The following is a 14,415-nucleotide window of genomic DNA, read 5'->3' as shown; positions in this document are numbered from 1 at the left end:
ACAGCCCAGTACATCACTTGGGCCAATCTCCCTGCCATCCAGGACCTCTATATCAATATCAGGTGGTGTGAAAGGATAGCCCAGAGAATTGTTAGACTTCAGCCACCCAAGTCACAGACTGTCCTATCTGCTTCCACTCGGGAAGCGGTACCGGAGCAACAAGTCTGACATCTACAGACTCCTGAACAGCTTCTATCCTTCTATTCTATCCTAGTAAGACTGCTAAATAGCTAACAAAAAGGTTACAGGACTATCTGAATTTATCTTTTATTGTATTGTTTTTTTGCACTGACTCTCTGCACACTCGCACTCCAACACACATACTCATGCATACACTTCATTTGCTCACACACACACACATTCATACTGACTCTATACACACATACATACACATATACAATCATCATATATGCTGCTACTACTCTGTTTATCTTATATCCTGATGCCTAGTCACCTTACCCCTGTACATATCTACCCTTACCACTCCAGCGTCCCTGGCCATTGTAAATGTGTTTTTGGCACTGACCCTGATGCTTACCTACTTTTGCGTGTTCTTTTTTCTATTTCTCGTGTGTTTTGTTCTACTTTACTCAGTACTACTGATATTGATTACTGCATTGTTAGGAAAAAGCTTGCAAGAAAGGCATTTCAATGTACTTGTGCATGTAACAAAAATAAACTTGAAACCGGTGGCCGAGGAGGTAAGGGGGAATATTTTCTTATAAGAGAACTGAATCCCCTGCAGTGCCATCTGTGAACGTGAAAAACACACAATTCAGACACCTACTCGCCCCTCAGACATGGGAGCAAGGACTCCTCTTTAGGATGTTTATCCAACATAGCCAGCCCTAAAGGAACTGTGCATGCAGAATCCTTATGTCCACACACACACGCACTCATGATACCTCTGTGGAACTTCCGATGATTTTCTGTAAACAGCAAAAGTAGCATTTGATTTTTATTTTCTCAAGTTTTTTAATTCAAATACCCTCACATAAATAAATACCTCAATGAAAATATATTGTAAAAAACAATGCACATATCATCATCAAACTACTCTCTTAAGTGAAACATAAAAGGCAGACACTGTTTCTCAGGGGTTAACCAGGATGAGAGGGGCAGATGGGGGTCTATTTATTATTTTATTTTTTTACTGGGCTCCATTCTGCTAGCCTAGCGCTAACTGCCTACCTGCTAGCACTAACTCTTCTCTTCTCTCTGCTACAAGTTTGATCCGCCAATGTACACAGGGTTATGGCAGCGCAGAGCGCCGTGTGTTAGCTCCTAGACTTATGAGAATTGTGGATTGTGTCAGAATGGGTTTAACTCCTTGTTAGTTGGGCGGCGGGTAGCCTAGCGGTTAGAGCGTTTTGCCAGTAATCAAAAGGTTGCTGTTTCGAATCCCCAAGTAGATATAGGTGAAAAACCTTGAGCAAGACATGTATCCATAATTGCTCCTGTAAATCGCTCTCGATTAGAGTGTATTTTAAATTAGGTAAATGTTGTGAAGTACAGACATACAGGGGCAAAAAGGTGGTGTTTTTGGTCTTTTAGCATTTTTTGTTTGACTGGTTGGGGATTATTTGGACTTGGAAAGAATTGGTTGGTTCAGAGAAAATTATGCTCTTTTTGAGGTTTTGGAGAAATTAGATATGGAATAGATCCGATTTGAATGCTGTCATATTTTCTAAGACTACATTAGAATTTGGCAGCTGAATTGTTACAATATTATTGCGTAATAGCATGGTTTTATTGTCTGTTTGTGATGGAAAGAAAAAAACAGTACACCTGCAGTGAATTATTTATGTGTGCCTGCCTGTGTGTGTCTGTCTTCCAGGCTGCCTGTGTATGTATGTCAAATCACATTGTATTTGTCACATGCTTCGTAAACAACTGGTGTAGACTAACAATGAAATGCTCACTGTGTATTCTTCGAGCTCTCACAGGCCTGTTTAGCAGCAGTCAGGGTCCTGTTCCAGATGGGTTCAGGCTGAGATTGAAGCGTAACTAAGCGTGCAGCAAAGTTTCTCCTCTACAGCCGAGGTACAGCCACGATACGGTGCTGCTCAAGGACAAAATGGAGAGGACACCCCATGATATTCGTGATGCATCACTTCCTCTCGCCCCACAGTGTCCCATATACACAGTCTGAGAGACCCTGACAGAACACACACACACAAACTCACACACTGGCCAAACACACACACACCTTCTGAACACAGGGCCACTGACCAAACACACACTGACTGAAAACACAAACACACACCAATCAAACACACATACACCGGCTGAACGTGGGGCCACCGGCTGGGCACAGACCCCTCGCCCACCAGAGAAAGAACGGCTTGTGGATGGCTACCTTCCAATACAACAATATAAAAGCCTCTACAAAAATAATTTAATCACAGTGACACTTTATTTTACAGTCCACTATTTATCTGGTCTTTGTTGATAAAATAACATGTCAAGAAATACATAATTAATTTTACCAAGTCATTTGAAAAGCAACAACATGTACCAAGTATTTAGCAGTTGAGATTAATTTCTCAGTAAGCCACAGAATGATTTTAACATTGTTACCTCTTAATTTCAACCAACTGATTAAGCTAGGCTCATGTACATGTATGTATTTTCCTTTTCACTATACAGGTAAGCAGGTGATCCATCCCAACCAGGTCCAGGCGGTACAGGAGGAGTTCTCACCCAGTCAGGAGAGGGTCCAGTGGGCTACAGAACTGATTGCTGCCTTTGACGAGTACCAGAAGCTGGGAAAGGTAAATCAACTATAGTAGTCAGCCTCAGAATGTAGAGTTAAGAAATATTTTTTTACGTGTCGTTGCTTAGGACTTTAGAACGAAATTCACAGGATGACATCAGTGCATAACTGCATTAAAATACACATTACAGGATGGCTCATGCTATGCCATTAAATGCAAGAACATTTTAAAGAGTGCAAATATCAATTTAGTTATACCAGGGGTCATCTAGCTCTGCTCTATGATATGACATTTCTACTGTGCCTCCCTTTGTGCAGCGCATTCAGAAACTATTCACACCCCTTGACTTTTCCACATTCTGTTACGTTACAGACTTATTCTAAAATGTATTAAATAGTTATTTTCCCTCATCAATCTACACACAATACCCCATGATGACAAAGCACAAACAGGTTTTCAAATGTATAAAAAAAAAACTAAAATTTCAAATTTACGTAAGTATTCAGACCCTTTACTCAGTACTTTGTTGAAGCACCTTTGGCAGTGATTACAGCCTTGAGTCTTCTTGGGTATGATGCTACAAGCTTGTATTTGGAGAGTTTCTCCCATTCTCTTCTCTGCAGATTCTCTCAAGCTCTGTCAGGTTGGATGGGGAGCGTTGCCGCACAGCTTCAGGTCTCTCCAGAGATGTTCGATTGGGTTCAAGTCCGGGCCGGGCACTGGCTGAGCCACTCAAGGACATTCAGACACTTGTCCCGAAGTCACTGTGTTGTCTTGGCTGTGTGCTTAAAGTCGTTGTCCTGTTAGAAGGTGAACCTTCGCCCCAGTCTGAGGTCCTGAGCGCTCTGAAACAGGTTTTTATCAAGGATCTCTCTGTACTTTGTTCCGTTCGTCTTTCCCTCAATCCTGACTCGTCTCCCAGTCCCTGCAGCTGAAGAAAATCCCCACTACATGATGCTGCCACCACCATGCTTCACTGTAGGGATGGTGCCAGGTTTCCTCATGACATGACGCTTGCCATTCAGGCCAAAGAGTTTCATAATGGTTTCATCAGACCAGAGAATCTTGTTTCTCATGTTCTGAGAGTCTTTAGGTGCCTTTTGGCAAACTCCAAGCGGGCTGTCATGTGCCTTTTACTGAGGAGTGGCTTCCATCTGGCCACTGATTGGTGGAGTGCTGCAGATATGGTTGTCCTTCTGTAAGGTTCTCCCATCTCCACAGAGGAACTCTGGAGCTCTGTCAGAGTGACCATTGGGTTCTCGATCACTTCCCTGACCAAAACCCTTCTTCCCCGATTGCTCAGTTTGGCCAGGAGGCCAGCTCTAGGAAGAGTCTTGGTGGTTCTAAACTTCTTCCATTTAAGAATGATGGAGGTCACTGTGTTCATTGGGACCTTCAATCCTGCAGAAATGTTTTGGTACCCTTCCCTAGATCTGTGCCTCGACACAATCCTTTCTCGGAGCTCTACAGACAATTCCTTCAACCTCATGGCTTGGTTTTTACTTTGACATGCATTGTCAACTGTTGGACCTTATATAGACAGGTGTGTGGCTTTCCAAATCATGTCCAATCAATTGCATTTAGCACAGGTGGACTCCAATCAAGTTGTTGAAACATCTTAAGGATGGAAACAGGATGCACCTGAGCTCAATTTCGAGTCTTATAGCAAAGGGTATAAATACTTATATAAATAAGGTATTTGTGTTTTTTATTTTTTATAAATGTGCAAAACATGTAAAAACCTGTTTTCTCTTTGTCATTATGAGGTATTGTGTGTAGATTGATGAGGGAAATGTTTTATTGAATCTATTTTATAATAAGGCTGTAATGTAACAACGTGTAAAAACTCAGTGGGTCTAAATACGTTCTGAATGCACTGTACGCACACACACCTCTTAATTGTTAATGTCCTTTTCTGTATACTCGCCAGTGTGACACTGCAGGGTAGAGTAGATTTGGGTTGGAATATGGAATGGTGTGGGGCGGAGTGTTTGATTAAGTGTAGATTATTAAATATCAAATGGCCACCCGGGCTATTTGCATTGACTCCCCCCTTTCATTTTACAATGTTGCTACTGGCGGTTTATTATCTATGCATAGTCATTTTACCCCTAACTTCATGAACAAATTACTTAGACTAACCTGTACCCCTGCACATTGACTCGGTACTGGTACCCCCTGTATATAGCCTCCTTATTGTTATTTTATTGGGTTACTTTTTTATTTCCAACTTTAGTTTATTTATTCTTAACTATATTTTCTTAAAATTGCATTGTTTGTTAAGGGCTTGTAGGTAAGCATTTCCCGAAATACCTGTTGTATGCGGCGCAGGTGACAAATAAAATGTGATTATTGTTTCTAATTTAGTGCGTCGTTGCCTCCTGTGTGTAGTGCTCTGTGGGCTGCCTGCCTATTGAGGGAGAGGCTGGTGTGAGAAATACACAATCTGCCCCACACCTCTCTCTCTCTGCCTGCCGGCTTCTGCCCTGCCTACACTAAGCATCGTCCTAGGGACCATCCTACCCAACCCTCGTGTGTGTGCGTGTTGTCAAAGGCGTTTGAGCAGAGAGCAGAGTCTTTCTCTGCCCCAGCGGCATTTGTTTCTTCCTGAACTCTCTCAGTTGTTATTGACTGTGAATGCCTTGCCAATGTCTTCTTATTTATATTGTCTAGTTTTAGAAAATGTTTTCCCTCATTTAGTGAACTGAGCTCAGGATATTTTAGGTTGCTTGTGAAGTAACTGGCTGATGAGCTGATCAGAAATGTCCGCTTTTTAGTCTGGTAATTTCACAACTGTCAAATAAACGGTCAATAAATGAACATATCTCCTGTCCATATTAATGGTGTTCTGCAGCAAAATAGTCAATGTCAACCCATGATCAGAGTTGTTATGACTAGGGCCAGTTGTTTTGGGTTTTATTTTACATTTAATTTTTACCAATATTTACAGCATTATCCACAACCCCCCCCCCCCCCCCCCCCCCCAACCCTAAAGCTGCAACAACCAAACATCTCTCTGCCACATAACAAAATCTGTAGAATTGCAGGAAATTAGCTTGAAAACTGATTTTTTTTTATCTCCTATGCCAAGAGATGGGCCTTTTAAAATGTTCCTTCCCTGGGCCCGAGACTTGGTTTGTCTGGCCATGCATTGCCGAAGTCATTCATTGTTTAATAAATCAACAATAGTGAAAATCCTTGTATGCTATTTGTTTCTCACTCGATGTGTGTTCTGATTATAAGGGGGTCGTTGATTCATTTGACATCACTGAAGGGGTCCCTGGCCCCAAAAAGTTTGAGAACCCCTGTGCTAAATGGCTAAATATATGTATATATAAAAAAGAAAACTCACCCTTTTGGTGAGGTGCTGATGAAATGAAAGTCGGACACTGTTTTCTCCCCCAGTACTAACACATTGGGTCTTTTTTAATTCCTTGTTTCCTCTACTTTGTTGGCCCAATCTGAAATGATCTAACCAGGTGCAAGCCAACCTAGTGATGAGCTTCCACAACATGTTTTTACCTGTCAAGTATTTTCCAACCAGTGCAAATGAAGGGGAGGAGATAAGGAAGCATTCTCTGGTTGAGTCCCAATAATCTCTCCTTCCTCCTGAATGTGCACTCGTTCACTACTCCCCACAAGTATTAAAAGCATTGCATTGGTGTAGACATGAACTAGAGGGAGTTTCCATATACTTGAAAGCAAAGTAAACAAATGCACACTTCTGGAGAAAGGAGATATTATTGGGATGCACACTAGCTTCACCAGTATTCTCCACTGACCTCTTCTCCCTGTCTCCAGGGTGCCTTCAACTTCCGGGGCAGTATGATCGACATGCCCTCAGTGAAGCAGGCTCAGAACATCGTAACGCTAGCTGCTGCCGTCACGGGGAAGTGAGGCGCTCTGGAAGAAGATATGGGGGGAGGAAAGAACAGAGGAGTGAAATGAGGGGACGGAAAAACTAGACAAGTTGAGAGAGAGTGAGAAGTGTCACTTTTATGTATACGCTGGCATTAGCGAGAGGTGAATGTATACCACCGGACACCCCAAATACTTCGACCAGACAGGTTTATCAGCTGGTATCAAGCACCAACATTTCAGAAACTTTGTACTAGGCCTGGTGTATAGTCACTTAAATTCTAGATGTTTTTTTGTTTTGTTTTTATTAAATTGATTATTGTTGATAAATTAAATGCATTTGATTAATTTGTTCACTGATAAAGCACTAAATGTTTGATATTCATATCCTACGGTGTCTTTGTGGTAAGAATGACAGGTTTACGGTTAATGTTTTAGACTGATGTTAATGTTGTAAAGCAGGATATTATTTGACACTTTCATACTACTGACTGTGCCAAACTGCACTGCACTGCACTGGCCTGGTTGCGCATGTACCATAGTTGCTGGAACCATGCTGGAAAGGGCAATTTGAGAAGAAAATATCCATGCCAGCACATTACAGTTCGGGTTGGCACGATGGTTGTGAAAATACTATTTAAGAATTCCAGTTGTTTCAATGGTAACCGACATGAAAACTTCTACAGTTTACTATAGAATACTACAGTACTTACTATAGAATGATGTAGTGAACTGTTGTATCCTGTAGAATCTGTAGTATCCTTTGACACACTGTAGTATCCCTCGATCATGTGTAGTACGTACTATACAATGTTGTATACTATAGTAAATACTGCAGTATACTACAGTCTGCAAAAACACAACAGTGAAGTCAGCAAAAATACTACAGTAATGCTACAGTACTTAATTTGCCTATACCCTCCCCATTCCCCTCCCGCCACCCATAAGTGAGAAGCCTACATGCCAAGTATAGACTATAATGTGTTCCCTACACGTTATAAGAAAGAGCAGAAGCTATGAAATATCTGTTCAGACCCCAGTCCAACCTACATACAGGTTATGGAAAATGTGCTCTTATTTGTCTAATAGGTTTCCTCAATGAGAAGATCCCCACTTATATGTCAAAGATTATAAAACAAAAGCACTATAGTGCTACAGTAATACTACAGTAATGTCCGCAAAACCACCACAGTAATTACTACAGCATATATACTATAGTAAACAGTAGGTACCATAACATTATTACAGTCTGCAATTACTATATATTTTTTATTATTGTATTATTTAACTAGGCAAGTCAGTTAAGAACAAATTCTTATTTTCAATGACGGCCTAGGAACAGTGGGTTAACTGCCTTGTTCAGGGGCAGAACAACATATTTTTACCTTATCAGCTTGGGGATTCGATCTTGCAACCTTTTGGTTACAGGTCAAACGCTCTAACCACTAGGCTACCTGCCGCCCCTAGGCTTCCTGCAGCCCCAATACAACAGTGTTTATACTATAGTAAACTATAGTATTTTTTCATGTGGTAATGAAGCGTCCAGGATTACACTAGGGGGTGCGGGAACTTTTTGGCAGTGCGTGTGCCTTTGCCTCCTGCCTCTCCTGGGTCATGACAGATGCTCACCCACCTCCAGGGTCCAGCTGGGTGAAAGGCTAAACAAACACAACAAGACGCTGTTGTTCTTCCATTCAGGCTGGGCACTGTGGGCACACACAGACACAGACACAGACACACTCCTTCGGGCCCCAGCACTCAGCCCCACATCAAAGCTCTGTTTGCTAAAGAGCCTTAACACATTTAGTTATAGCAACAATCTGAGATTTTGCTTCAGTCCTGTCAGTAAAGCTGAGGTCTTTGTGTGTGGACTGAGGGCCGATGTTCTTCTTGAAGGGGCCGTATTAATACGATTGAACTGGGCATCAGGCTCTCACTGACCTCAGCACCAGAGATGCATACAAACCACGGATTCAAACAGGCACTAACATGTAAATACATGCACTGTCTCTGTGTATCATACACACAAACATATTCTCAAACACACACTTTGACCATTTATCGCAAAATAAAAAATTAACAAATGTCCATATTTCTCTGTTTTTACTTCTCTCCTTCTTGTGGTGAGGTTCCTTTTCTAACTGCTGCTACACAGCCACTAACTTGGAACTGAGGCACAATGTGTTGAATGGTTAATGGTGCCATTGGTGGTCATGGTAATGAAACGGCAGTACGGTGTGGGTGTGACTTGCTGCTGTATGATCTATTGTGTCTGGAGCGGGCTCTCAGGTCTGTACCAGGCCAAAGCCAGACAAAAAGATTGAAGCCACCACTGTGCCCAGCCAAAAACCCCAACAATAAGCTGTCTCCTTGGCATTTGGCCACATATCTCTCTCTCTGTCACCCTCACACCTCTTTCTCACTCCTTCCCACTTATTTTGCCTATCACTCTCATTTAGTTGTGATTTTGTCATGGTGTTCTGCTTGTTTTTACCTCTCATTTTCCACCTGCTATTCGGTCGCTGTGATTGGGTGACGGGAGCGTCTGGAGTTGACTTCTGCTTATTCCACAAAGTGGCTTAGGGAACCCCCTCTGAAGTGTGTGCGTGTGTTTGGGAGGCCTGAGTGTGAATAATGCAAGTGTAGGTTTGGTGGGACTTGAGTGTGAAGGCTAATGTCTTAAAAGCAGACCTGCACATGTTCAAATATATAGTTTAATAATTTCCATTTCTTACAAAGAAATATAGTCCCAAAAGGGCAGGCTGTTCTGAAAGCTTAATATAACTGTTATGTATATGTTTTTCCGAGCCTCAACTATGAATGGGAATATGACACATAAACTTGGTTCTATGTGTTTAGAAAATGTAGTTGTTTTTTAGAAGAGCATTGGCCATACGGTAAAACTTATTGATATGTTTAAATTATGCATTGTTTCTTGGGGATACCCTGAAGCAGTGGGAAAGACCAATGTTGACATTTCCGATGGCACTGGGTGTTCCCACATTTGTACTGTATCATAAACGTGCCCAGCACCCCCAGGCATGCACCCCCATAATTTAACCCCTAGTGGCATAACCCATCAATTCTCTGAATACAGTAGCCTATCAAGTTGTGTGGCCTGTACCAGAGTTCCATGCTACTCTGTCTGTGCCCTGTGTCTGTGCCCAGGAAAGGCTATATCTGGTGGGGCTATTCTCCACCCATGTCACCCCTTCTCTGGAAGTATAAAAGAGGTATTAATTCAATGGACTGTCTTAGCACAATATTGACAGCATTGTCATAGCACATCAAATTATACTTGGCTGCAGAATAGGCCTGCCATTTGTGCGTATGTGTACCCAGCATTGTTGGAGACATTTGGATCTGAGTTGCAGGTCAAGGGGGTATGGAGATCCACCTGGTGTTGAAAAGTTGCCATATGTTTCCGTGTCAATACAATAGCCGTATAGTCTGGGATCCTAAATTGAATCCATTATGTTTAATTGAAGTTTTTAACTATAGTGAAATGTTATTCAGTTTGGATTCCAGGCTACAATATGCAACAGTACCCTTTTTCAGGTCAGGTGCTTCGGCCATTGACCTGTCTGAAATTTTAGTCAGACAAATCAATCATACCTTTAGGGCTACCTTGTTTCACACTGTTTAACTTACCACTGGTTTTTATTTTGGTGTGTGATTGATTTGACTGACACATTTTAGTAAATGTCTCTCCATCACTCCTGCCTATCTATCCAGTGTAATTCACCAAGACATGCCTTTAATGGAACTGACATAATCTTCTCAGCCCTGGCAATGACAGATTTATTTAAATACATTTTGCTGGTATTCCCAGAGAGAGTAAATTGCAATTAACATGATTATAACCTCACTCAACAAAATGGAGATGGGAATCTATTAGGCTGGGAGGCTGTTTTCATAGCCCCAGTTATGTTGATCGAGATTGCTTTCATAAATTAAGACCATATGACAGAGAAGAGAACATGCTTGCAAAACAATGTCAGATGAACATTTAAATGAAATGTTTTACATATTTTTCCATTCATCTTGATGGTACCCGGGTGGCAGGTGGCGAAGATTTGCCCAAATACGGACTTCATTATTTTAATAGTGTGCTAATGACAATATGCAACACATTAATTTCAACAAAAGAGTATTCCCATGCAATAAAACAACTAGTTTAAATAATAGACACCAGAGTCTTTGACCACACAGTTTGACAATTAAAGTCCTAAAGTGATTTTGAGGCATTTGTAGCATAATGATGAGTTGATGAGGCAATGTTACATGTAATGTGATTCAACCCGCTAACTCTCCAATTAGACTGTATTCAGATTTCCTATAATTTACTGTAGGCCTGCCTTTTTCAGTATCAACTCTTTTGAGATACTATACGAAGTCTCCTGAGAAGACTGGCCTACTATTACACCTATATCTCTCTCATTTTCATCTGTAAGTGAGTAGACTAAAGTTCTCATTTGAAATCATTTTTGCAGAGATAATTGTATTTTTTGTTAGAACATTTTGAAGGCTTTTAGAAGTAGCCTATTTGAACATAATGATAAGGTTTTTGTTTTTTCATGTTATTTGTATTTTGGAAAAATGTCTGTGTTTATATTAATCAAGAGATTTAAATTGATGAATAATTACTTGAATATTGTTTTACATTAAGACTCTTGGTTCAAAATGTGTGTGATGGGCGTGTATTTGTGACAGTCAGTGGTAAAATGTTTTATTTTTCAAATAATTTGTATTATTTTCATGAAATGGCCCATATGAGACAAGCTAGGATGTAAAATAATCCACCCATTGTGGAAACATATAAAGGAAGCGGAAATTGATGTTTGATTTTTGAACGTATTTTAAGAGAACTAAGTCCCAAAAAGGCCTAAAAAAAAACTCATGTGATTTACTATGCTCGTTCAATTTAAAATAGTAGCCTATAAATATAATAACCTATTTTCCATTAAATAATGTATCTTTCAAATGAACAAACTTTCATAAATAGTCTATAAAATGTGTGTTTGTTTTGTTTATTATGTTTGTTGCAGGCACGTTTATAAATATTACTTGGTCTACACTTTCATTGTTAGATCTCTATTGAACATTTTATTCGCAATATTAAATAAGGCCTATGGTATCAATCTACAATAGTCTCTAGTGCTTTAGCGTCACTAACTTCATTTGGAGAGGCCTATTGTCTGTGAATAAATACGTGTCAGTAAGTGCAGTAGAGGCAGACAGAGAGACTGAGCGAAGCGGCTGAAACCTGGTATCATTGTGTACAAAATGTTCTAAAAGTGACTGCTCTTTCTGATTTGGCTATTTCATAGGCTACCAAATAATAATTTATCAGAAAATTATCAGATCTAAGATTTTATCTTAATAATTGTATAATTGTAGCCTATTTGTCTCTCTGTCATTGTGTTTTGGTGAAAGCTAATGCCCCCTTCAATGTATTGCGAGCGATTTATGAAATTCGCATGATTGGGACAGACAGACCAGTCCACCACTCTCTGCGGTTAGTGCTATCCGGGATCCTTGGGACGTCCGTATCCTAAATCCTAATCTTAACCCCTACCCTAACATTAACCATTTTACATTTCAACTTCAATGGGGTAGGGACCCTCTCTCTGCGGACCAACACCCGGGTGCTCGGGCACTGACTCCCCTCTCCTTAACGGGCACAGATCAAAGGCAAGCCCGGCCAAGGCGGATCCCACTAAAACCTGGCCTCTTTGTCTGCAGTTGCTAGGAGGCTAATAAACTGAGTCAGGGTGTCGGGGCCAATGGTAATGAGTCGTTACAGTGTGACAAAGTCCCTCCAACTTTTCATTTTAATATGTTGGAGCTCGGTGTAGCAGCGGTTATATTGCTTGTCAGATCTGGAGGCCCTTTCATGGAATGCTCAATAACTTTGGAGGTGGGAAGTGTTGTTTGTTTAGTGACGCTGCTTCCTGACATAGGCCTATCCCAAGGGCCCTTCAAAACTTGACAATATTTAAACTTACATTTCCAACTTCACCTGTCACTGTTTCGGTTTCTGGTTAAATATATAAATGTTCTATGCATTTTATGTAGCTATATCAAAATTAAATGAGCCTATATGTCAGGTTCCTTAATTTGAACATGAATGCAATGTATGTTTAAGATGTCTAATGGTATTGGTCTTCACAAATGAATGAACGGATACTGACGATGATAATGGATTGTTCATGGTGTTTCATTGGTCACGTGCTGGTTTTACATGTGAATGACATTATTGACAATATCACTGACTTTCTAATATCCCTTTCATACACAGACCTACATCCCATTCATGTACCACATCTGCATTTTTAGACCAGCTTCTTCCTATATCTGAAAGGGCTAGTGGTAAAAAAAATAAAAGCTAAATTTAGTCATGATTCCTGAAACTTTCTCAGACCCTGTAACCAAAATGCAGGTATCAGGTCTGTGTGAATGGTTCTATGCATTTTTTGCAGGTAAATATATTAACACTTTCATTGTTTAACACCTCCATCATTTGTACTGCAAACTGGCCTCATGGTTTAACCCCCCTCCCCTCCCAATTTGCCTGTTACTCCCTGACATTTATGAATAATAAGTGGATAAATAAGGGGCTGTTTGAAAGGAGGTCAAATTAAAGTTGAGTTATACATGTAGGCCTAACTTGCCGCATATTCCATCTGAAATGTGTATCAGCTATTAGCAAAACAGTGCACTTCGTAGGAACAGGTGAAGGCCTGGTGCGCACATGGGCACCTGCACACCTTGTTATTACCGCAACTGCGTGAACACAGACAGCGAGATGCTCAGCCAACAATCACATTCCAACTCTCCCTCCGTCCCCGGGTTCCCAGTTCGACTTTATGTTGCCTGTTCTAGCTCATTTCCACTCGCTGTCGTGTTTGTTAGCACTCATCACTATTTGGGCGACAGACAGACGGGGTGTTTTTAGGGAACTCTTGAGTGAAGGCTTAATTTCATCCCAAATTTCGTGAACCCTGCTATCGTGGTTTTCATGCTTGTCCAACTCTTGAATGTTGACTAAACCGTTTATTTTAGGGGGACGTCCAACTGCAGTGTGATGCTGACTGACTTGTGACATGCCTCGCATTGTACCATGAACAGTAAGTCTATAGGGAAATGAATGGAATGTTTATGGAAAAGTTCCGCTTAATTCTACTGGATCCATGGGTATTATGACCATTCATGTATTTCAAGTTTGCAAGTTCGGCTATTTATAATAAACGATGACCGTCGGCTATAGGCCTTAGCGGAAAACTCCACCCCAAAACTATCTTTTGGTATTTGTTTCATTAATCAATTGTTGATATATTCCCAAAATGTTTTGCATGTCAGCAATCACGTTTTCAAGATAAATAACTTTCAAAATTCAGACATACAACTGGTATTATGCATCATACTGGCTGTATTTCTGCATTTTGAAAGTTCTATATCTTGCTGACATGCAAAACAATTGGCTAATGAAACAAATGTATTTTATTGAACCTTTATTTAAATACCAAAAGGGTGGAATTGTCCTTTAAGTTATGAGCTGCGAAAGCTCCACACCCTTACAGAAAGGGAAACAGGGACTCTACTTAGCAACAGTGATAACCTTTTCTGATAACAAATAATCATTGTCAGGATGATTTCAAAAATATATATTTTAAGTTAGGCAAATAAGCTGTTTCAGGATTTCTTATGTATATACTAATTTTCTTCATTTCAAATCAAAGATTACACAAACTGTTTACTGTTGTTTTGCCTCCATAATTCAAGTAGCTTGTTGGTTAGATGGAATATTTTTTTCTGCGTGTCAGAAACGGAATGATAA

General features: G+C 40.5%; 1 protein-coding gene across 1 annotated transcript in view; it reads left to right on the top strand.

The window, feature by feature from the left end:
- Positions 1-6,910, top strand: part of clybl (citramalyl-CoA lyase) — a 196,037-nt gene extending 189,127 nt beyond the window's left edge. The window contains exons 7-8 of the mRNA XM_021596826.3: positions 2,650-2,774; positions 6,519-6,910. Coding sequence (XP_021452501.2) covers positions 2,650-2,774; positions 6,519-6,614 — 221 coding nt within the window. The 3' untranslated portion in view covers positions 6,615-6,910. The remainder of the gene's footprint in view (positions 1-2,649; positions 2,775-6,518) is intronic.
- Positions 6,911-14,415: the final 7,505 nt, after the last annotated feature.

The sequence above is a fragment of the Oncorhynchus mykiss genome, chromosome 3 (assembly GCF_057628025.1).
Source record: "Oncorhynchus mykiss isolate SJ-2025 chromosome 3, ASM5762802v1, whole genome shotgun sequence".
Taxonomy (NCBI): Eukaryota; Metazoa; Chordata; class Actinopteri; order Salmoniformes; family Salmonidae; genus Oncorhynchus; species Oncorhynchus mykiss.
This window is presented reverse-complemented; position numbering and strand designations above follow the sequence as displayed.